The 25,580-nt window shown below is 39.0% G+C and overlaps 1 protein-coding gene across 2 annotated transcripts in view; it reads left to right on the top strand.

The window, feature by feature from the left end:
• stxbp5a (syntaxin binding protein 5a (tomosyn)) overlaps positions 1-25,580 on the top strand; it is a 99,546-nt gene that overhangs the window by 28,943 nt on the left and 45,023 nt on the right. For both annotated transcript variants that reach the window (XM_066676564.1, XM_066676563.1), the window contains exons 3-5: positions 3,136-3,217; positions 6,599-6,699; positions 18,480-18,614. In XM_066676564.1, coding sequence (XP_066532661.1) covers positions 3,136-3,217; positions 6,599-6,699; positions 18,480-18,614 — 318 coding nt within the window. The remainder of the gene's footprint in view (positions 1-3,135; positions 3,218-6,598; positions 6,700-18,479; positions 18,615-25,580) is intronic.

The following is a 25,580-nucleotide window of genomic DNA, read 5'->3' as shown; positions in this document are numbered from 1 at the left end:
TGCATTGATACATTATTAAAATCTAGCAATATTCAAATATGAAAATGTGAATTGATTTTTTTATGCAATGTAACATCAATACTCAGATTACTCTAGCTTTGTGTACCTCCTCCCTTTTTTATATTTCCCTTTCCCTCGAGTGGCATCTGCTGCTTTCTAGGCTGCCACTGTAAAAAAAGAACTTGTTCTTAATGACTTGCCTGTTTATTTTAATATGTTTTGTGAGTTGGTTACTCTTCTCTAATGTCAATGCCTTTGATTCAGTATGTTTTATTAATCTCTGTAGATTAAAGCTAATGTAGTGGGCTCAGCATAAATGATTTCTCTTTCCTTCACTCATTTTGATCATGGAAAATGTTGTTATTTTACCCTCCGACATGCTTTCTGCCCTCTGCTCTCTGCATTTTTCCTTCTAAGAAACTGCCGACAGGCAATTTTCCGTCCACTTTTGAGCTCCCTGGTGGAAGTGCATGCTCTCAGTATTCATTCACATAAGGTGAAAAAGGACAAGATACATCTTCACCTTTTTTTTTTGTTATTCTGTGCTTCTGACTACCGTTTCTGACCATTTCAGTTCCACCTTGCTTTTCTTAGATTTCCAACTGGCCCCCGATCCCCCCTCCCCCCTCCTTTTCCACTGCCATGTGAATATAGAAATCCTGAGTGTGTGGCAGGAGCCATCTCCTGGGGAACTTATCATTAGTTTAGTGCTAGGCTCCTGCAGTTCAGCCAGAATCCTGCAAACAAGCTCTGCAGCTATTGCAAAATATTTAGAGGATTCATTATGATTTGCGTTAAGATTAGAAATGTTGCTCTTTGTAGTCTTTCAGGCTTGTTATTGAAGGCCCTCGTATGCATACTACAGATTTTCATAAGGAATGAAGTATATTTATATGTGTATATATATATGTCATGGAGATTATGCTTCAGTGGAAGATGATTACATCAGTCATTAAGTGCTTCCGTCCTTATGTCCTTCCTTTCTAAATGGACTATAATAATTAAACGCTAATGATGAAGTGTGGTTACCTCATGTATTCCCTTCATGGGACCTGCAGAGCACTGTGGTCTGGAGAACACTTCATCTTATTTAACACTTGCTGCAGTCAGCCAAACACAGCCATGGACTTAGTTATTCAGATGTGTTTCATTCAGTGCACCTTTATTTGGAAGATTTGGAGCAGTTCACTTCTACCATAGTTGTCTGAACAAGGCAGTCATTTAACTATGTACCATTTGAGCTATCATTAGAAGTTCACATAGGTTAATAAAAAGCATATGCTATTTGCAGTTATCTGTTTTCGTTTTAGTGATCTGTGAGGACTGTGTTCTCCCTGTGTCTGAGTGGGTTTCCTCCGGGTGCTCCGGTTTCTTCCCACAATCCAAAAACACATGTTGGTAGGTGGATTGGCGACTCAAAAGTGTCCATAGGTGCGAGTCTGTGAGTGTGTGTCACCCTGCGAAGGACTGGCGCCCCCTCCAGGGTGTGTTCCCGCCTTGCGCTCAGTGATTCTGGGTAGACACCGGACCCACCGCGACCCTGAACTGGATAAGCAGTTTCAGACAATGAATGAATAAATGAATGTTTTAATGATATTTCAACCAACAGACTCTGTGAATTAAAAGATGTTAAAGAATTTGCATTATCCGTGTAGAAATTACAATAAAGTTTGTCACACAGGTAAAAAAAGTAGCAGCAGCCATTTTAGATAGTCGCATAGATTTTTGTCCATTTTGTTTTTCATTTAAAATGAATCAAAATCCTTTTGTCTGTTTTAGATTACTCATGTAAAAATGGCATGTGTGATCATAACATTTCACAACACTTGTAAACATTTTTACAAAACTGTTTTTAGTATTACTAAGGTTTGGTAACTTGAAGTATTAGAAAATATGGCAGTTCTGAATATAATTATTATTGCCCTGGACAGAGAGTTAGTCCATCACAGGGCATCACACACTCACACAGTCACTCACACACTTACCAGCATGTGTTTTTGCACTGTAGGAGGAACTGGAGAACCTGTAGGAGACTCATACACAGGCAGAACACACCCAATGTCCCACAGAGAGTAACCCAAGTTTATGATTGAACCCACAACCCCAGGACCCCTGAGCTGTGTGGTATCGACATTCGATGTTGCAACACTGTGCTGCCCTTTGACTCAACTTTTCAACTAATGAAAAATTTATTTATTATGTTCTGGCAGAACAGTATTTTTAACGCAATTCATAATTCTCTGTGATATCCTATATGCTATATATTGTGGATGAGGTGGAGTGGTGTTTGTGGTCCCAATTTTATCATTCAAAAATAGTTCCTGACCTCAGTAATGCATTTGACAGAATTTAATCAAATCCTCACTGCAATGTTGGTAATATAGTGCAAGAATTGGGAAACATCCTCCAAGAAATGTAACTAGATAATACAATAATAATAATAATAATAATAATGCCCTGTGAAGGACTGGCGCCCCCTCCAGGGTGTATTCCCGCCTTGCGCCCAATGATTCCAGGTAGGCTCTGGACCCACCACGACCCTGAACTGGACAAGCTCTTACAGATAATGAATGAATGATAATAATAATAATAATAATAATAAAATTGAATGTTGAATGTAGTTTCATAGAAAATCTACTCAACCTTATTTGGGCAAGGTCGCCTACATTCAATACGACTCCATAACCTGACCAAAGGAACAGAACCTATCCGAGGAACAGTGGATGTAAAACCAATTCAAGTCTGCAGTGTCATGAGCGGGATGGACTTCACTTCTATTTCTAGTCTCAGTCCCTGGAGTGGAGCTTTGACTGTCACTGAGAGAGTTTCACTGCCAAGAGCCAGAGAAAGACTGACTACAGTAATTAGCTGGTGGGTGGTCCAATGGTCATGAAGGATGACTGACAAATGCTTGAAAATGCTTTTAGCTTCACACTTATACACTCTGACAAGATTCCATTAGAGAGAATTACTGTCTTATAGTAATCTCTCTCTCTCTCTCTCTCTCTCTCTCTCTCTCACACACACACACACACACTCACACACACACACACACACACACACACACACACAGTCGGGTTACCATGCCCCTTTCGCACCCTGAAATAGTTGATTCCTTGACTCCATCCCCAACAGATTTGGTCGACCCGGTGTGGAATGTTACTGTCAGCACGAGACTGGAGCAGCCGTCATTCAGCTACAATTTCTCATCAATGAGGTGAGTGTGTTCCTTATTCATTTAGTCCCTCTTTCCCCTCTCTGTCTCGCTGTCTTTCCTCAATACTGAGTACCCATGTCCCTGAATCCTGAGAGACGGCTTAAATTATCCCGGGTGAGCCCACAAGGGGTTGAGATGATCCGTCCACTTGCAGCCTTTGTTGTCAAGAACCCACTTATTCTCCTGAGTGCCCCTTGAGAGTTCCTATGTAGGGAGCTTACAACACCATTTCCTCTCATGAGTCTTGTTTTCAAAGGGGCCTACAGGGACCATTTACACTAAGAACTTTGTATGCCTCAGTGTCTTGCTAATACATGGATTGGGGGATATTGTAATAATATATTTTTTAGAAACCTGACGCAACACATGTCCAGATGTTTGTAAAAATCTTTTAATTAATTTGTCTACTACAACGTTAACACAAACAGTATAATTGTGCACACAGCTGTCACTAGTTTTCTTTATATTCAAAACGGTTCAAAATATACAGATAAAACCTCCCGAAATTTTTTTTTCATTTAAAAACTTTCATCTCAGTTTTCAAAGTAATTATTTTTACTGCTAGTCCTTTTTTTGGTATGCATGCCATAATAACATTGCCCATTGTAAACAAGCTAGTGTGCTTTCTACTTACACACTTTGTGATTCCTCATTGTTGGAGTCTCAAATAATATATACTTGTATGTATATATTCTTTCACAAACCTCAGATACTAGTTTATTTTGTTTATTATGAAAATCTGAATTTGCACCCCTAGTACCATGATCATTTATATTGTTCTCAGAGGCTGATTTTGTCCATTAAGTAAAATGAGATTGAGCTGGCATTTTACTGAATGGGCAAAATGAAATCAGCAGCACAACAGTGTCCCAAAACACAATGGGTATACTGTGTTCCCTAAAAAACCCTTGGTTTTTCTTTAAATATATATTGTCAGTAGTGACACAGCACTTTGAATATAATAAGGGCTCCTGAGTGTCTCAACCAGCTACAGCGAAGCACACAGGCTTGCCAAGTTTAGTATCTAATAAGTCAGTGTTTTTCTGTCCTGGCCTCTATCCAGGGACAATACCAAAATATACAGGGCAGTTCTCCTCTAGGGCCAACTTTGGTAACTAGATGTACACAGGCTCTGATTTATTTAGCGGTTTATTCTATGTTACTCACTCTTTGCAGAATAAATGAACAATGGACATGAAACACGTAGGCTGGTGATTAGGCCTTGTGTGCAGACAGCATTCAGATGCAGTGCAAGTGTACTTGGCTAGTTCACATTATTCATATCATAAAATCACACAGATCAACAGGCATTAAATCAGATTTTCAGTGGTGTGGGAGCCTTATTTCCTTTTATATTCTGTGATAAAATGTAGAGTTCTTAACACTGATATGATGAAAAATTTAATTCAATCTTCATGCATTAATTTAGTCTATTAATTTATTTGGCAGTTTTTAGTATTTCTTGTTTGTCAGTTTTGACTTTAAATGTGAAATGCAATATCTTTGGTGACATTTTGTCAAATATGAAAGTCGCTCTAAATGCTTTAAACCAGTAAAACAGAGTGTTCTATAATCATGCTTCCTATCAGGAATCCTTCCTCCCTGTTTTCACTGCATGTTTGAAGCAGCTGTTGCAGCTTTTCAAAATGGTGGTAGATATAATACAGTTCATTCAGAAACCTCAGCACTTTACAATGCCATCTAATTACATTAGATCACATAGGCTTTTCAGAAGTACTGAAAACTCTAGCCGTCTTGCTTAAAGTCATTCAATTGGTGTGTGCTTGTAATTTAAAAATAGCTGACAAATCATCACATGCAAGGATGTCAAATTTAGTAAAACCAACTAGGCTTACTTCAGTCATGACAACTGTATCTGGTTTTGCAAATATCGATGTATCCGGATGCTAGTCATTGTAGTTTTAACAGGGTAAAAAACTGAATTCAAGGAGATATGAAAATGTATTAGAGTTTAGACGTTTTCTGTCAATACGTTTTTTAGCTGAAGATGTCTGTTATGTTGCTTTATCCCAGGTTTTCTATCATCCATCATGTTTTATCACTTCTTATACATGTTTAAGAAATATTTATGTATATTTCCATTCAAATACAGAAGCAGAGTTTACCTCCATCTACTGTGACATTAGCAAAAGGTGTTGTTGCTCCGCTGTGGTATGCTCAGGCCCCTTTTAGATCCTTCAGACAGGCCAGAATTAATCCAAAATCAGGATGTGAATAATCTAGGACTGTAACCTATTATCAGATTTTACACTTACATGTGACCATGATATTAGATTTTATGAAAAGTATTTGTAAAACAGTTTTAATAAGTATGTTGTAAGTTATGCACTGATTAATTGTAATATTGTTAATAGACATTTTGCATTTGTGTTAGGACATCTGTCTTCCTGTACATAGTTGTGTGTGTGTGTGTGTGTGTGTGTGTGTGTGCGTGTCTACACACACACAGTCTGTGAATCATCATCATCACCTGGGAGAAAATGGCTTTATCTGTTTTAAATTCAGCTGCTGTTACCATGAGAAAGGCTTTCTCTCTCTCTCTCTCTCTCTCTCTCTATCACTATCTCTCTTTTCCTCTCTCTGTTTCTCTGTGTGTTTATTTCAGTGGCATATAGCAATGCCTTGGGAGAAAACAAGATATTTCAGCCTGGCATTCTGCTCCCCACACTTTCATACACTTCACCCCCTTCTTTCTCTCTCCTTCTCTATGTCTCTCTATGTCTCTCTCTCTCTCTCTCTCTCTCTCTCTCTCTCTCTCTCTCTCTCTCTGGTCTGTCTGTCTCTCACCCACGCAGACTCATGCTATCCTTCCTCCATTTCTCTGCTTCTCACTCCAATTCTTTCACCCTCACACACATACTTCCACCACCCACGACTACTTCTAGAATTTCAAACCCGCCAAAAACTCATTCTAATGAGGAGGCTACTTATGGAGTTGCTGCCTTCTCAATGTGGCACTTGAAGGTTCAGGTTTGTGTTTGAGAGGACGTTAATGGCTGTTTCATGATAATGCCCAGTCTCCTTCACAGCTCCACAGAGGGTGCTATTGAGTGCTCTAGTCGATGATGTCATTCACCTGTAACAAAATGTTATCACATTTTACCTTGTAGTAAGCACAGTGCTAACTGTTTGAACGTAATTTTTATCATCTAAAGAAGAATATTAGAGACAACAAACATATTGCATTATTCACTGTGTATTATGTATGTAATATTATTATTTTTATTACCAACATATAGCTATAATTAGATTGATTATTCTTGCTTTGCAATGCAGTCTAAGACTATTTTTAAATAATACTGGGGGTTTTGTTATAAAACATGCTTTCTCTCCCCCTTCCTTTCTCTGTCTGTTCAACAGGGGGCGCTAGTGAGTGCTCTAGCTGACGATAGCATTCACCTATGGAACCTGCGTCAGAAGAGACCGGCCATTCTTCACTCGCTCAAGTTCAACAGGGAGAGGTGAGGCAGCTGTAGTGCTGAGTTTTGTTGTTGGAGATAAATACACCCTGGTGGCATCTGCTAAATGTGACACTGGTGCTGCCTTCTGTTCACTCCTGAGACAAAGGGTCAGATGGTGCAGGGCCAAGTGTGGTCACCGACTGAGTGAGATGTGTGTGTGTGTGTGTGCATGCGTGAGAGAGTGAGACACAGCTCTCACACCTGAGCCCCTGCGTATCTCAGCTTGCTCTGCTGCACAGCCCCACACGCACCTGTCTGTTTACCCTGTGTCTGAGACCCAGGCGAGAAATCCAGCATGCATATACACTTTCACTAGGTAAAAAACACAGCTATATATATGATGATCACAGGACTGACTTTGGGAACCCCTGAATTATATCCATACTTAGATATATTTATATCTAATAAATTTTATTAGATATAGATATATTGTTTATAATTTAAACACATACAATTTAACTTGACATGAAACGGTATGAAAATTATAGTATGATTATAGAGACCAAAATGATCACACTTATTATGATCACACGTATTACACTTTATTATCACTTTTGTATCAGAAAGTACTGATGCATAAACTGCAATTTTTATTTTGAACAACACAAATAGAACTAGCAGCATTATTGACTCTTTAAAGTTGTATACATTGTAAAGTTTAAACTAAAATAGATCTTAATGGAAAATAACTGCAGAATTTTCTTCTGCCTCATGTAAAGCTGTAAAGTCATCATATGAGATTAAGCTAGTAAATAAGCGTATTAGGTTTGTTTAACAGGTAATTAGTCAAAATATATTCATCCTCAATTTAGTTGTTTTTGTGAAAATAACTTTTGGCCTCAACAAAATTGAGGTCCCTTTTTAAAAGTCATGTTTATTTCAAATAGCTTCTAGAGAAAGGAGAATGCGGGTGGCACGGTGGCACAGCAGGTAGTGTTACAGTCACACAGCTCTAGGGACTTGGAGTTTGTGGGTTTGATTCCCACTCCGGGAGACTGTCTGTGAGAAGTGTGGTGTGTTCTCCCTGTGTCCGCGTGGGTTTCCTCCGGGTGCTCCGGTTTCCTCCCACAGTCCAAAAACACACGTTGGTAGGTGGATTGGCGACTCAAAAGTGTCCGTAGGTGTGAGTGTGAGTGAATGTGTGTGTGTGTGTTGCCCTGTGAAGGACTGGGGCCCCCTCCAGGGTGTATTCCCGGCTTGCGCCCAATGATTCCAGGTAGGCTCTGGACCCACCATGACCCTGAACTGGATAAGCGCTTACAGATAATGAATGAATGAATGAAAGGAGAATGCATTTGAATGTAAAATTACAGCATTTAAGTTAATGTTGGGGGCAGAATGTTACAAAGCTCTGCTTAAGGTAGAAGGAATCTCAGAAGTTCTTCACAATTTAAGGTGGGGGGGGGGCACTTGGATATAACTGTAATGTTATTTAAGGTGGAACAGAGCACTGCAGCTTGGAATTCTGTCTAGAAATGTAACTGAAATGGTAATAATAGCCTTCAGGAATTTTACAGTGGTTTACTGTGAAACTGGTAACCGTTACATGTTTATATTTAACACAGTTTAACTTGACTTACACACTCAGAAAAAAAAAAGGCACTGTAGAGGTACAATATTGGTCACTAAAAGTAGAAACAGTGTAAATGTACCTTTTAAAGGTACTACAGTGGTTTTAAAGTTCCGTTTTAATTACCTAAAGTTGCATTACATTCTCTTCTCTAGAAGGAGAGGGGAATATTTGTAAAATTTCGTGAAGATGGATGTAATTGGGCATATGGAATCAACACAATTTAAAATCTATTATAATATAATAAGTATATATAATAGTACAATAATATTTACAAACTAAATCTGCAGAATATATTCCCTTGAGGGTACCACCATAAAGACAGCAAAAGGTACCACCGTAGTGACAGTTTTTCTGACAGTGTAGAGAATGATATGTAAATTGCACAAATTTAACAAGCAAATGTGCATTTTTGACCGTCAGATAATTTTACCAATTTTTTCATCAAATGCTCTAAATTGTTCAAATTGTTCTTCTGAGAAATAGTGGACCTAATAAAGAGACAATTTTGGAGAAGATACATTTACACCTATGTAGTGGAGAAAGATTTAACATAAAAGTTACATCATCATTATCATTTCCACATAATCCACTTCAGGGTCGCGGTAAGCTATCTAACACACACACAGATTCTATTGGTTCATTATAGGAAGGAGTTAAATGTCTCAGCCAATGGTGTGCAGCTGTTGATCCTAATTTGAAAGGAGCCGACCCTTCACTTTCCATCAGTGGCTCATGTGCTGATGAGGGCGACAGCTCGCCAACAGCAGCCTTTAGGGGTGTACAAGTTCCTGCCACATGTCCACATCTGTACGTGTGTGCCTGTGTGTGTCGGTGTGTGTATGACATTTACCGAGCGTCTCCACAAGTTTCTTGGCGCCTGGGGAAACAGTGAGAGCTGAGCATGTGAACCTAAAAAGAGTACACCGGGTTTCTGAGGGACTGTCCAATCAGAATGGAGTAGTCATTAAAGAGCAGACTGTGAGGGTCAGTAAACTGGACCCAAATCAAGCCTGGAGGTTCTACACTGGCAGACTGATTCTGTCCAAGACTAAAATCTGTGTCTGGGGAGCAGACCTTTAAATAAGCACATTAGAAACGCAGCAAATGCCTCTGTCCTTTAAATATCAGCAACATTTTTTATATTAGTAGCAAAACCTGAGTATGTTGCACAAAAGATACAAATCCCATAAAATGACATCAGTGGACAGCAAGCCAATAAGATTTAAGACTCTGAGAATTCAAACGGATGATGCAGAATAAGAAATGCTTTATTTATTACATTTTAGACTGAAAAAGTGCATAAGTAGGTTATCATCAATTCCAAGAAGGGCTATGATTCAATATTGTCAAAAAATAATACCCCCAAAACAAGAGTTTCACAGGACTCGTAATTATACAGACTTAACGTATACATCGTACGGTTTACTGTACTACATTGGATCCAGGGCATTGCAGTGGTGTTGTAGGTAGTTTTACTCTCATACAGCTTTAGAATCTGGGTGTGATCCTCACTTCAGGTAACTGTCTTTGAGGAGTTTACTGTGTTCTTACAGTATCTGCATGGGTTTCCTCCAGATGCTCCTTTTTCTATCACAATCCAAAAGCAGATATTGGTCAGTGGAGTTTTCACTTTGTGAAATATTTAGAAATATTAGACCCAGACCCAAGAAAGAAAATATATTAATCATCTTTGCCCAGTGTTACAAGTTTAGTCACAGCATTTCCTATTTCTCTCTGTGTGTTTATAAAGTTAGTTAGCTAATACCTAACCTGATAAATGAATAATGATTGACAATTTTATACCAATAAAGTATTTGTGTGGAAATAAATTTGAAAACAAACAATCAACAAAAAAAAAGTTAAAAAAATTAAAAAATGTTATAATGTTTTAATGTTTTTTTTTTCCGATGACACTTTGTGTGATGTAGCTGCACTTTCTCTCTGCTGAATGTCATACAGCTTGTTATCCCATGTGTGTTGACCTTTAGTTGGTTACAGTAGTATTTCCATGCTTCTGTCTTTGGATCATACATATAAACTTTTATTGAAACATTATTAACTGGATCTTCACTGCCCTCTAGTAGAATTCAGACTTCTCATGGTGCTTAAATACAAGAAATTGTCATATTGGATAGAAGCTAATTTACTTCTAAATATTGTAATGCACCACAATAAATAAATAAATACATATCTTACTAATTATGTAGGCAATGAACAAGTATCCATCTTAGCTAAAATAGTAGTAGCAATCAGTTAGAACACAAAGTTTTGTATACGTACTGTATTTAATGACCATTATTAATAACCATATGAGCAAGCCTGTTTGATGTTACTTGCCTTTACATTTTTCAAGGAAATATGGTGTGGCTTAAATATGGAGTTTGCCCAAAGTTATTTGATGATGTATTTAACTTACATTACTCGTTAGCTTCTTTAGTTTCAAAGCTTAACTTCAAACTCCAGACACATCTTGGCTACATTTGGGATAAGGGAACAATGTATTTGTATGTGTAAAATTTTATTTGCCAAAGTATCTTTTTAAATGATTTGATTTAGGTAAATTAGTCTGATCCATTCTGACAGAAGGTGGTTCTCAGAAAACCAACAGCCTGATTAAGTTCCTTAGGACTCTCCAGCCACCTCAAGTGTTGACAGGAGGCTGTCTGAGTTTGTCACGGTGACCCCAGCTGTCTGAGAGTGAGGAAGAAGTTGCTAAAGCTGCCTCTGGCCCACCTTTCTGTTAAAGCATAGATGCTACTTTGCACAAAAGTGCTCACTACCACAGTGTTGGAACTGCTAATATATTAACTAGAAATACTCACGGCTAACTTTGCAAGCTGAATTCCCTGCATTCTTTTTCTTTAGAAATCCAAATTATTGCATTCAGCCCTCTAACGTTCATGAGGTCAGGTACTGATGTTGGATGATATAATAGTTCTGGATTACAAATGCCACTCCAACTTACCCCTAAACTATTATATGTTGACACCACATGCCAGAGTGCAGTACCAGTCCTCAACAGTGCAGTGCTAGGATAGCTGAAATTGATTGAGATTCATGGCTTTTGGTTCATGTGTGCAGTTCCAGAACATCCCATTTGTCAGTGCTTTTTTAAGTAAGATACTCTGTGCACAAAATTGAAAGCAGGAATGGGTGTAGTTTATATTAGCAGAAATCACTGGGTCTACATTTGACATAATATTTATATTTGCTTGTCATTGCGTGGCTACAATTTTGAACAATTTCTCAGTATAATTTGAATGTATAGCCAAAGCAACAACAGTTCTGTTGAGAATAGACTAAAGCACACAATAATGCGGAATGAGATTTAAATGTCCACACGTTTGTGTGTGTTCCAGGCATGACTCTCCCTCATGGTGACCTTTAAGTGTCAACTAAATAGTACATTGTTTACCAGCTCCAGGTTTAGGGTCCCTGCTCTAATACATTGGATTCAGTTATCTGCTAATTACCTAACCTTCTGTGAGATAAATCTCAGCTAAGGTTAGATAATTAGCAGATGAGCTAACAGGTGTGTTAGACTGAGGGGGAAAAATGAGCCCAGCCAGAGCGAGTCATGCTGTGTGATCCTGCTTTCTATATATGTGTTGTATTGTGAGGCTTAAGATTAGAAATATCAAAGTGTCATCTCTCAATTTGTTACTTAATTTAATTTCAGAATTACATTGATCTTACAGAACCTAACTGGCCTATTATGATCATAGTGATTGTAGTATGTGAATTATTGAGGAATTATTGCTATAACAATATTGTTTTCCCCATGAATGCACAGTGTAGATCAGAAAAAAACAACCATGACACTTCTGCACTGCATTGCTTTTCTACAAGTGCACAAATGACAACTGTAGAGAGGCAAGACTGCTGCGCTCACAGCTTCAGGGCTAATTTTTGCTGTTTGCCGTGAGCTCTCTAGAAGCAATTACAAAATACTCCCACAACATGTGTCACTGACATTCTGCTTTGCTACAGTGCCTTGTGGCTTTTGATATAAAAACAAGCTGATCTTAGACAAATTTGTCCTGTTTTTTTTGTGTTCAGTTTGTGCTGTTAGAACTGAGACATAGGCCTATTTCTTTTTAACTGTGAAGCACCTCATTGAACTGGTCTGTGACACACACTCACATACATCCCACTGTTAGGAGTCAAAGGGAGCTATTATTGTACAGATACATTCTATGGACCACTGCTCTTTTGTTGGTTACAGTATAAATCAAGCAGTTGGCTTCATGTTTATTGCTGGCTGATGTTTGTTATAGCTATTAGTTATTGATTTCCGATGTATTGAACTATATATGTTTTAGATTTTATTGTGTAACTGAGAATTCTAAGCCTCTATACAAGAATTGCATTGCTCAATAAACTACACATTTGAACTCTGATATCTTACATATTGCATATTTTAGAAATCAAAATTAACATTCCCCTGGATTGGCTACTAAAGTCCCATGTTTTTTTGTAGAAACAGTTCTACTTCTGTCAAAGCTGGAGGAAGGATGGAGGCAGAGGTACATGCAAGGAATCACTTTTATTACAAAACAAAAGCAAACAACTATGAACTGTTGCAGACAAAACGACAACACTGAGCTGCACACAAGCCCAGAGAAGGGAGCACTGAAACAATGTGGGTATATATACACAGGACCACACACAAGGAACACCTGAGAAGGGAAACGAGGGGGCAGGATTACAAAGGAGACACAGGTGGAAACGATGACAAGGCAGGACAAAGCCGGGGGCTAGGGCGGAGACTGGAACAAAACAAAAACAAAGCCATGTGCTAGGAGACAAGGGGAACATGGAACATGATAGGAAAACAAGAAATAGGGCAAAAGTGTGACAACTTCAATATAGTTGGGTAATATTCTTATCAAACATACACCTCATAGTGACCACATGTTGGAAATGTAATAAGTACACTAAAAGATACTTTTCTTCATTTTATATTTTATTAGAAATTTAAGAATACATTTTTTAAACATCATTTTATCCCCTATATGCATTGGATTAATAAAACTTAAGAATTAAATTAAGTAGCTAATGCAAACTCTTTAGAAAGACATACTATATGAACTATATATGAACAAGGTCTGTTCTATTATTATTTATTATATCACTGAAAAAATCTTGTGATACTAAACATTTCTTGGAAATATCTAATATTTTTGGTCTTCCAGAGTTCTATTACTTTATGTGACATAAGAGCAAAGAATTAGGAGTGATGTACTGTCTTTCAAAGAGCAGTGCTGAACAGAACATCAGTGGTAAAATAGGTACATTTATGTCACGCCCCTCCCTACTCCCTTTAACATTTTGGATGCTTTGTGTCATCAGCTCTCTTAGCGTTCCTTCCTTCGACAGCAATGAAATTTAACCCAGTGCAGTTTCAGTAGAGCACACCTTCCAGTTAATAACTCGGTAGCCTACTCATTGTCTCCTCATGATGGGCTTGTATGATGTGTGTGTGTGTGTGTGTCTGTGTAGCGCTGCAGGTCAGAGCCTCAGCAAAGAGCAAGCCAAATGTCAAGAGTGCAGGGCACCCAGAGGCCATGCTTACATACTCATTTAGCACATCATCACACTGCAGCAGCAACCAGCCACACACACACACACACATTTGAGCCTGAATTGTTATGTGTTTCTGAGGTCATGCTCAGGGAGAGAAGTAAAGCAAGAGGTATGTCTGTTTGATCCATTGCATGTGTGTATGCCAAATGAGAAGCTGGGAGAGTAATCTTGCATAGTCATCCTAGAGCAGGCCCTCAGGCACCCCACTCTAACAACGTCTAATGCAACTTCCATTTTTCTTTCTTGATGTTCCCCTTCAAGACATCCATATGATCATTGTGACATTGTCCCACTATTAAATGGTAGGGCTGGACAATAATTCAGTGTCAATATACATTGCAATATAAAATGTTTCAATAACAATATGATTTTTATACACTTTTTCAGTATTTCAATATATATTATTTACAGCATCTGTCACTGACATTCATTACAGGGTGCTGCTATCAGTTAATTCCAGTCAATGTTAAAGAGTTTTTGAGTTTTCTGTGGCTTTTCTATTGTTCATATCGATATCGGAATTTTATCGTATTGACAGAAATTAAGAAATGTATTGTGATATCAATTTTGGCCATATCATCCAGCTCTATCAAATGGTGAAAGTAGCAAAGTCAACCTACAGTAATATAATATGTTTTCAGTAGTAGCACTAGTTTACATATGTACGATCATAATTATTGGTGCACCAATCAAATTTGTTGCCAGATAACATTATGCAAAGAAACAAAGCATATATAGTAGCTTTTAAAAAAAATTGTGTGTGTCTGTGTCAGGATCGCAGGGACTGACGGAGGCAGACGCACTCGCTATATCAGTGACTTTATTTACACCAAAAGATTTAAAAAAAAAAAAGACAGTATACTAAGACCAAGAAAGACCTAGACTGAGAGGCTTAGACAGAGAGAGGGAACTGGACTGACAAACCTAGACAGATAGATCTAAACAGAGAGAGCTTACACAGACTTAACCTAGACAGAGCTAAATATACACCTGGAAAGGGAGAACTAAACAGACCAAACTTGAACATGGACAGCTAAACAAAAACACAAAGGTGAACTGACTAAACTTGGACAAGGACAGACATGAGACAAAAGAGATACAAAGACTGACTTGGAGGGCATGAGAGACAAACAAGACAGACAGACTGGAGAGCACCAAGCGAAGGTGTAATGTCCAACAAAGAAGCACAGAGACAAGGGAACTTAAATGAACACCACAGACAAGGGACACCTGGACTGATAACGAGGGGGCAGGATTACAAATGACACTGACAAGGAGGAGGAAGAAAGGCGGGACATGGGCGGAGACATGGACAATAACAAACAGAGTCATGTGCCAAGTGAGCACATGGCAGGGACAACAGACACAACAGTACAAAGGCGTGACAGTCTGTCTCTGTATAGTAGCATTAGTTACATTTTAATTGGTAAAGCTGAACTTTTAAACAAAAATCAGTTCGCAGTTTAAATAAAATGAATACCAGGAAATGCCCCTGGTCCAACCCTGTTCTGTATCATGTCAATGTTATTTAGTCACATGTTTGTATTTGATTTATTAGCCATGTTCTGTTTTTCCTTTCTGAGTTCCTTAGCCACTCTCTGCCCCATGAGCTGAACTAGTCATGTGTCAGAGCTCAATGGTGCCTTCTATTGTGTTGCTCTATATAAGCTCTTTGTGTGTACTTTGGCATTCATTAGTTGTTGTGATTCTTAGAGGTGGTTATCCTCAGATGTTTTATATGTTTCTGTTAGTCTTGATGTTTAGATGTTTCTAGGCGCTAGAAGGTCAATATTAGTTTTTATTATTTACATGTTTCAATATTATTAAATTGGGCGGCACGGTGGCGCAACAGGTAGTGTCGCAGTCACACAGCTCCAGGGGCCTGGAGGATGTGGGTTTGATTCCCGCTCCGGGTGACTGTCTGTGAGGAGTTGGTGTGTTCTCCTTGTGTCTGTGTGGGTTTCCTCCGGGTGCTCTGGTTTCCTCCCACAGTCCAAAATCACACATTGGTAGGTGGATTGGCGACTCAAAAAGTGTCCGTAGGTGTGTGTGTGTGTGTCTGTGTTGCCCTGTGAAGGACTGGCGCCCCCTCCAGGGTGTATTCCCGCCTTGCGCCCAATGATTCCAGGTAGGCTCTGGACCCACCACGACCCTGAATTGGATAAGTGCTTACAGATAATGAATGAATGAATGAATGTTATTAAATTTCATAGTATTTGTGTTAGTCCACTGTCTGTCCTATAAATACTCACCTTTGAATGAGCATCCCCCTTCAGAGTTAAACTCATTTTAAGCACTGAGTAAAGTCATCACGTTGTGTATTAGAGGTTCATAAGAGCATACATATTTTTGAGTGTCCATTCAGGAAAGAACAAACATACTCTATTCAAGCAAACAAGATGTTTTAAGCATTAAGTGTGTAAATGATATCCCTGATGATGTTGTGGGGCAATAAATTATTAATTCATTCATTTTCTGTAACCGCTTATCGAGTTCAAAGTTGTGGTGACACTAAATTATAGTACTCGGATATGTGTGATCTAATTCAATCAATTCTCTTATCCCAAGACTTACCAACAGGTTTTTTATTCTGTTTCAATGCTGTTCTGCTTTCTTCATTTATTTTTGTTATTCATGGGTCTGTCATTTAATAAGACATACACAGAGTGTAGCATACACAATTTAAAGGTATTTATTTATTTAAGTTCTGAAAATAGTTAAATGTCAGTAACACGTTCTGTGTCTGTGTTTAATTCTGAAGTTTTCCACTAGAGCTTCGAAATGAATCAAGCTAATAGAGCGTATTTATCCACAGTTTACATTGTATATGCTTAAATCTTCATGACCATGCCTCTGATTATGATTAGTTATTTAGATTTAGTTGATTTCTCATGCTGTATGGAGTAATGCTATCAATACACATTGAATAAATTATAGATACATATAGTCTTCAACACGTTACTATTGTTTCTCGCTATGATGTGCCTTTGTCCATGATATATATATAGCTCCAGTGCAAAACTAATGTAGCAGACACCAAACATATCTTGGATGACTGACTAAATTTAGATTTATATACCTTTTGGGAATTGAAGTGGCCTTCTGTGTTTTCTTGAGCTTCAAGTTATGGGTCCAAAAGTGGTCATGTCATCCTTCAGTCACGAGTGCACTGTCTATTTATGTGCTCTGTGATCCGTAAGCCCTTGTGAATGGCTGCTGGTTTTTAAGGTCCACATGGGAAACAGAGTTCTTGATCCTGGTAGTTCATCCAATGAGAGAACACTTACTTACACATGGAAGATTAGATCTCTGTGGCCTCAAAGTGGATCTCCTGTTTCTCTCTCTCTCCCTCTCTCTCTGCTTGTCTCTTGTATCTGTTGCTTTTTTGTCCTCTCGTCAAGAGAGAAAACTGCAAACTGCAGCCATCGGCTGTCCAGCTTGTGGGGTCTGTCGGTGCTCTCTTGTGAGGTGTTGGTGTGGGTATGAGTGTGTTAGTGTGTGGCTTTGTGTGTTTCTTTGACAGGCAGAAAGAAGTGTGATGGTATTCCTGACTCAGTCTCACTTATGAATATATGCATGATTCTGCAGGGTGTTGTTGTAAAGAGTGGGACTCAGGTGTTTGTGTCTGTGTGTGTGTGACCGTGCACGTTTTGTGTGTGTGTGTGTGTGAGAGAGAGAGAGAGAGAGAGAGAGAGAGAGAGACAGACAATGTGGCCACATGCTGAGAGTGAGAAACACTTTATCCACGTCTAAACCAAGCCCCTCTTTAGCCATTCAGAGCTCCGCCAGACAATTCTGACCCTTACAGAGTCATACATTTTTATGATTTAAAACAAGGTTATGTAACATCCAATATCAGTAGCTGATTCATTGCTGAATGCCTTCACATCCCCACAGAAATGTTCTGACACCTATTGGTAGAGTATAAGCTACCATTGCAGCCTAAGTTATAGTCTTAATTTCCAATTAAATGTTAGATTAGCATGTGACCACAAGGACAATAGTGTACTTGTAGTGACAAACTGATGACAGACACAGTTTAAGCTGTGGTAAAGAAACACATCCTCTAAGGCTATGATATCACCAGTTTTCATAAGCAAATGTTGTATTGATCTTATAGACATTGCACGTTCAACAGTATTTCTCCACTTCATTTAATCACTTAGTAATGATTAATGTAAAATTACTACATGCTTGTTAATCGCTGGCATTAACTGCAGCTTCCAAAGGTTGACCAGTCACATTCAGTGAGACCTGTTTGACAGCAACACAATAACTGTGTGGAAATGTTGCACTTAAGCACGGCTGGTGAGTCAGTACTGTCAGTGCTGTAATTGGGATTAACATTTGTGATTAAGCAGAAGGGCTCAGTAATGGAAGTGTTAGTTTCCCCTCTGCTCCTCTAGCTGAGCGCCTGGGGACCTGCAGTAAAGTGCTGTCGTCAGGTCCAGCTAACACACTTTCATTTGGTTATTCCCTCATTCAGACCTAGCCCAGACAGTACACATTTACAGTGTAATTAACATCAATTAAATGCCATCTTGTTTTTTTTCTTTTCAGACATGCTGATTTATATTGTGCTCAACCCTCTCTCTCTCTCTCTCTCTCTCTCTCTCTTCAGGATAACCTTCTGTCACCTGCCTTTCCAAAGCAAGTGGTTGTATGTCGGCACAGAACGAGGAAACATCCACATTGTAAATGTGGAGTCTTTCACCCTCTCAGGATACACCATAATGTGGAACAAAGCCATTGAACTGTAAGTGTGAAACACAGCCACATGCACACACATTTATTTGGGATGCACTCGTCATGAATCTTCATGGCAGATTCTAGGTTTTTGATAGCAGTGGATTTTTATTAGGCTTAGCTCACACTCTGCTGGGAAGCTGCATGAGCTGTAACTGCAACAAAAGTAACATTTTTGTTCTTCACAGGACCAAACTGTTGTTTTAAATTCTTAAATTTAACTTGCCTGTTTAAATAACATGGATAAGTAGTAGAAAAATGCAAATGGCAGTTTAGCACATTCTTGTATATGTATGACATCATGGTTCCAGCTCAGCTGAACGTTTGGAGCAAATCCAAGTCTTACTGGTCCAGACCTGTTGTGTTATATTGATCATTCAGATCAGCTATACCTGTAAATGGAGTATGCTTCAATCTGTGTCATGGAGTGTGCTGCAGCCCCTGCTCCCCAGTCCCTGTCTCTCTCTCTCTCTCTCTCTCTCTCTCTCTCTCTCTCTCTCTTACACACACACACACACACACACACTCAATTGCTCCCCTTCTCCATTTTGAGCTCCTAAATTATTTACACAGGCATTTTGTCCCTGTTCAAGTTTTTTGGCCTCTCAAGGTGTCTTTGAGGGCCAGTAAGTGCAGGTGTCTGTTTAGATCATCATGAGCACATGCACAGGTGTCTTATCACATCAGGATTAGTGTGGACAGATGCCTGCTAACCATACACACTCTCTCTCTCTCTCTCCCACACACACATACACACACACACACACACACACACACGAACACACCATGTCTCAGCAGATAGACAGGACAGTCAACAGAAGACCTGCTCTGCCCTTTGCTGTTACTGATTGACTAAAGGGGAGAACCGACAAGGTTTTAGCCTGCTTCACTGAGCACAGTTTGCTGGTACCTTGAACACATACACACACACACACGTTTTAACCTACTTCACTGAATTTGGACACACTGATGTGTGGCTCCATATTTTTTAATGCTGTGAGTCTTCTTCATTCAGTTCATCAGCTCACTGCCCTTGTTCTTTCAAAGGCAGTAGCTATCAGCTGTTTAGAAAATAGAGAACTGTATAATGTCTAACTTACTGTAAAGTTAATCTGTGCCTCTCAGCACACAGGTGCTGTAATTTAATGGTAATTGACACTACATCTTTTTATAATAACATACTATTTTATTTAATTACATGATATTTGGAAGCTGACATCAGCTTGTAAGAATTCACTGCATAAATTACACTACTATCTAGAATTTTCTGAAATCTCTGCAGAAGTTAAATGTACATATTACATATAACATTATTTAAAACTCTGTAGCATTAGCACAAAACTTACAGTATTTCACAAAATTTAAATATTTATGCTAACATTAAAAATAATAGAAAAGTGGGACATTAATCACATTGTATGCCTCTGGATTGAGAGTCAGCTGTCATTCAGAGTTGAGTTATAGCTAATTTTTTTACAGAGTGAAGCCCTTAGTCACTGGGTCTTCATTGCTGGAATGTCTACATGCTTGAAGTGCTCTATTGGCATTCTGTGTGTTTTAATCTTAACAAATTTAAATAGATCTATGTTAAATGTTGTATTCACAGTACTTCACTGCTAGCTAAGCTACCAGTACCTCACTGTATGTTTTATTGAAACTTCTTTACACTACAGTTTCTAGTGCAGTACCTAGCAAGTTTAAGGTGATGGTAATGACGAGCAGAATCACAGGCACTGAAATGTGAGAGTTTGTTATTTTTATAATGTATTAATTTGTTTAAGCCGATGGAGTGGATATCTTTTATTTTTGTATTTTTTTGCTAGAATGAAGTAAACTAGTGAATGTTTGTTTAGTGTCTACGCCAATTTGAAATTCATTAATTCATTCATTATCTGTAAGCGCTTATCCAGTTCAGGGTCACGGTGGGTCCAGAGCCTACCTGGAATCATTGGGCGCAAGGTGGGAATACACCCTGGAGGGGGCGCCAGTCCTTCACAGGGCAACACACACACTCACACATTCACTCACACGTATACTTTTGAGTCGCCAATCCACTTACCAGCGTGTGTTTTTGGACTGTGGGAGGAAACCGGAGCACCCAGAGGACCAATTTGAAATGAAATTCAGAAAATAAATAAATAAATAAATAATCAGTTTCAAGACAAATCCTAACACCAAGCACTTGAAACTGCTTAACCTTTTATTCTGGTAATATTATGCATGCCTTTTCTGTTTGCTTCTGTTCTGATGATAAATAAAGGGGTATTTTTCTATATTCAGTTTTAACACACACACACACACACATTTACACACGCATACATTCAAACACTTACATAACAAAGTCTATAGCATTTGTATTGCTGCCTAGCTTGGCTCCTTCTGAATCTAGAGAGCTTTCAAATTGTTCCATTTTGCTCCCAGTCTGGACATTCTGTGGTATAAACATTTATCATTGGCCACTTTTTAAAGGAATGGATTGGCACTGTATTGTCTCTGGGCATAGGATCTTGAACTGTATCCAGTAATGAACTATTGGGAATAGGTTTGATGTTGCAAAAAGCAGCAAAGCTGGGCTCCAAAACAGCAGTGGGGAGTTTGAGTGCTGGAGGCCTGAGATAATGCCAGTATGGGTCAGAAGCTGCCATACCGCCCCAGGTTTACATAGCTACCAAAATAAGGTGTAAGCTGTGTGGGCAGGTCTATCTGTGTTGGCATGGTGACAGTCTATGCTGCAGAATGTGGCATACCAAAATGGCATGTTGCCATAAGGATAGTGTAGGTGTTGTGGCACATTGCCATGCTGATATAAAGGGGTGTGATGGCATGTTGCCACAGGCAAAGAGGAGGTGTCTTGACATGTTGCTGGGTTTGAACTGAGAGAGTAGTTGGAGTGGAGTTTCCATCAAACATTTCAGAACAGTTAGCTTTAAAATATTTTAATGAATGTAATATTTAAATAAATCTCTGGGTAAAAACAAAATACAAAAAATGAAGGAAATGGTCCAGCAGTCAGGGAGCCCCCAAACACGGTAAGTCATTTAAGTCAAGCTCAGTGAGTGTTCCCTAATGCCGGCAGTCATGCCAGTGGAACACACTCTGGCTCTGGCTTCTGCCTGCCTCTCCAGCATACTGAAGATGGGCCAATGCCATGCCCATTGGCACATTTAGTCCCTGGGCCACAGATACCAAACATGATGAAAGAGCTTCATGCAAGGGAAAAACAAACTTTTGTAGTCCTGTTTTTAATAAATATTATATATATATATATACATCTGTATTTTGGCACAGCTATTTTTTAACATATTAATGTAGATCCGATTGGTTGCACACAACACAAGCAAAAGAAGAAGACAATAAACCACAGCTCATATTTAACTAGCTGATGTTTGCAACTGCGCCTTGTGAAGGACTGGCGTCCCCTCCAGGGTGTATTCCCGCCTTGCGCCCGATGATTCCAGGTAGGCTCTGGACCCCCCGCGACCCTAAATTGGATAAGCGGTTACAGATGATGGATGGATGGATGGATGTTTGCAACTGCAGTTCTCTCAGGTTTGTTTACGTTCAGAAGCTCTGTGTCTTTTAAGATGGAATAGTACAAACTTGGTTGTATGTATCTAAAGTTTAATTTGTCTGTAGGTTTTACTCATTGTTTAACCAACCACAGAAACTCATTTGTAACTCAAGTTGTTAACCCTCTTGCAGTTATCCATCTCCCGGATTTGGAGATATTTCCACCTTAAGTAATCTGAAACTGTAAAAGTAAGTCAGCATTGGTTCATGTTTTTTAACGTTTGGAGCTTTCTCTGTCGTCTAAAACCCCAGATGCCTTCTCATAGAGAGGAAACCTAGCATACCAGACCAAGACATAAGTTTTTTTTAGCCATTTACTGACAACAGGGCTTCGTAAATATATTTGAACAGTTTCAAGCACACAAATAGACCGGAGAGCTAGCAAATGGTGAGGAAACATTTTTGAATTGTGAACATCACCATTAACTGTTTTGATTTTTTGCATCTGGTTTGGCCTCACACGTTTCTGCTCTCTCCCAGAGTTCCATGAGTCAAGTGCTCTGCTCTAACCTTGTTGGTTTGGCTATCAGTCGTTCTGTGATGTGATCTGAAGTGAGTGTGTGTACCTATGAGTGTGTGTGTGTGTTTGTTTGTTTGTTTGTTTGTGTGTGCATTTAGACACTGCGTTTAAACCCAAAGACAGTGATGTATGGCTCTCTCCTTGGCCAAGGTTGAGCAGACATCGAGAGGTTGTGGTACATGCTGTGTTTGTGGGTAAGTGTGTTTTGAGCTTGGGTGTGGGTGTGTGTTGTTAGAGTGTGTGTGTGTGTGGTTGTTTGGGAGTTCTGCATGGTCTGTAATGGCTTCTGCAGGGTATATTTATGATGTATATGTTTGCAGGGAGTGGGAGTGATGTACGTTTCAATTTGCATGGCAGGTGTTGATGCTCAGAGCAAGAAGATTCACTCCATTAAAAAATGAGCAAATTGCATTCAGGTTGAGACATGCTCACGCACACACACACACAAACACACATGCACACATGGGTAAGAGGTATGCTGTCAGCATGCTGTCACTTTTACTCTTTGATTTTGACTAATGAGAGAAGGAAAATCCAAAATAGATGTGCTGTATTGTGTCTGAATGCCACTACATGATACAGGGAGAGAAAGGGTTAGAGATGTATAAATTAATGTGTAAGAGGAGGTGCAGACTGTAAGTGAGCAAAGCAAGAAGCATTGTGCAAGCAAAGCCTCTAGAACAACTCTGAGAGAGAGAGACAGAGAGAGAGAGAGAAAGAGATTCTGTATTCTGCCCACCCTGCTCTTGTTGCCATGGTGATCTTCCCTCTAAGCCTGTCCTCTCCTCCTAAAGTAGGGGTAAAAGGAGGGAGGGGACAGCTGCCGAAATTAGGAAAGCTCAGGGTAGGGAAGATAGCGCTACCATCCACAACACCAAAACATAGTGTCTCCCTCCTACTCTCTCTCTCTCTCTCTCCTCAGACACACACACACACCTGTCAGTTTCACTGCACCTTGACCTTGTGAACCAGGAGTTTGCTTACAGCACAAGGTGGCTGTAGGTTAATTTCCCACAGGGCAGGAGCTCTTTCTAAAACACACACACACACACTGGGTACACAAGTGGTACAACATAGATTTATGAATTCAAGCAAAAACTACTTATAGACTGTCCTGGCAGTTCCATAATAATGTAATGACAGTTCCATAGTAGTGTAAATCAGTTTTGTGTGTGTGTACGTGTGCGTGTACGTGTGCGTGTGCGTGTGTGTGTGCGTGTGTGTGTGTCTTTAGTGTGTACGAAATAACCATGACCTCTGTCACTCAAATTGCTTGCAAAGAAGAAAAAAGCATCATTTTCCAGCTGTGCGTCTTTCTCTCTAATATCAAGCTTGCCAAATTTGTCTTGTTCATATTTTATATGCCATGTTATACATCAAATACACTGTGTGCAGAGGACTTGCCAAAATTGACCTAAATTAGCCTAATGCAAACAACCATGAGATCTGCCAATACAAATGTAGCCTAGCAATGCGTAGGTTTTGTCAATTCTGCCTCAGTGGGTGTTTATTAACCAGCTTGCCAGACAGTCTTTGTGAAACATTCCTGTCATCATATCTATACTGCAGGGTTGGACAGTGATATAAACAAAAATTGTACCCACTGTTGAACTGTTATATAGCATCATAGGGTATAAAGTGTCAGCACGTTGGTAAAATAAATGCAGACAAATGCCATTCTATGTAGATTAGTGATTCCCTGTAGTGTTCTGCTGATGACGGGGAGCAGATGCTATGTATCACATTTAAGAGCTGCTGGAGACTTTTGAGGTCAGAACGCACTTGTGAAAAAGTTAAAATAAGGTCGAATTTGCACTTTTATCCTGATACAATCATAATTGTAGTTATAAAATACTCAAATAATGATTGTAAAATCAGAGTCAAGCAGCATGAACTAGAAATGCAGCTATGACATTATACCATCCAATTTCCTTAAAAATAGGGACTTTTTGGAAAGTTATTAAATCAATAATAATTACCACTGTGTCCCTTCATGTTTTCACTTACTTTAGGAGCGTTTTGGAACTGAGGATACTGATATGGAAGTTTTGCAAGTGGAATCTCAGTGTCTGGCCTTGCCCCTTAAATGGAAAGAGATTTCTTCGGGTTTCTGAATCATTCAAAATATTATATTTGGCTGATGGTGCATGACCTAAATTCCATTTTGCGTTGAGAAATGTTCTTTTTGGATTGTTTGAAAATTCTCTCATGAACTCCAGTAAAGATTCCTGACACCATGCCCCATATTTGTTTGCAAAGGCGGAGGCTTAAGTAGATGCTCCTTTTATACACTTTTTTTATTCACCAGCTTTATTTTGTGTATAAATGTATTCACACAGTGTCTGTGTGGTTATGTTTGTGTATGGAATGTTGGTGTGTGTGTGTGTGTGAGAGAGAGAGAGAGAGAAAGATCTATAGAATTATTTGGTTGGAGTGAGAAATCTAAGTCTAATTAGAATCCTGTGGTTTTAAGCAATGTCATCATTGGAGAAATAAGAAACAGGACTTTGGTTTGAGTTATGAAATGTTTATAAAACTGACAAAATGTTGGTAGGTACACTTTCCTAAATGACAAAACACATAATGTAGGTAAAGGATATTTTATTTTTCCGAAATTAATTTATGCTAAGCATTTATATATAATAATATCAATTCATTCACCATTTTTTTTAAATGTGGTATGGATGCAATATTTAAAAAATACAAGCATTGCGCATGCCTTATCTTCAGTAATATCTGTGGCTTCTACTTATTAACGCACTAAAATAAAAAGATGACCAAAGTGCATCATTTGCAGATTCACAATGCCTCTTTTGAGTTTCTGTTACTGTCTTTTTGCCTCTTCATTATAGAGAAACAGCCTAAATGTGAACTCACCGGCTGCTT

This window comes from Hoplias malabaricus, chromosome 7, assembly GCF_029633855.1.
Source record: "Hoplias malabaricus isolate fHopMal1 chromosome 7, fHopMal1.hap1, whole genome shotgun sequence".
NCBI lineage: Eukaryota > Metazoa > Chordata > Actinopteri > Characiformes > Erythrinidae > Hoplias > Hoplias malabaricus.
This window is presented reverse-complemented; position numbering and strand designations above follow the sequence as displayed.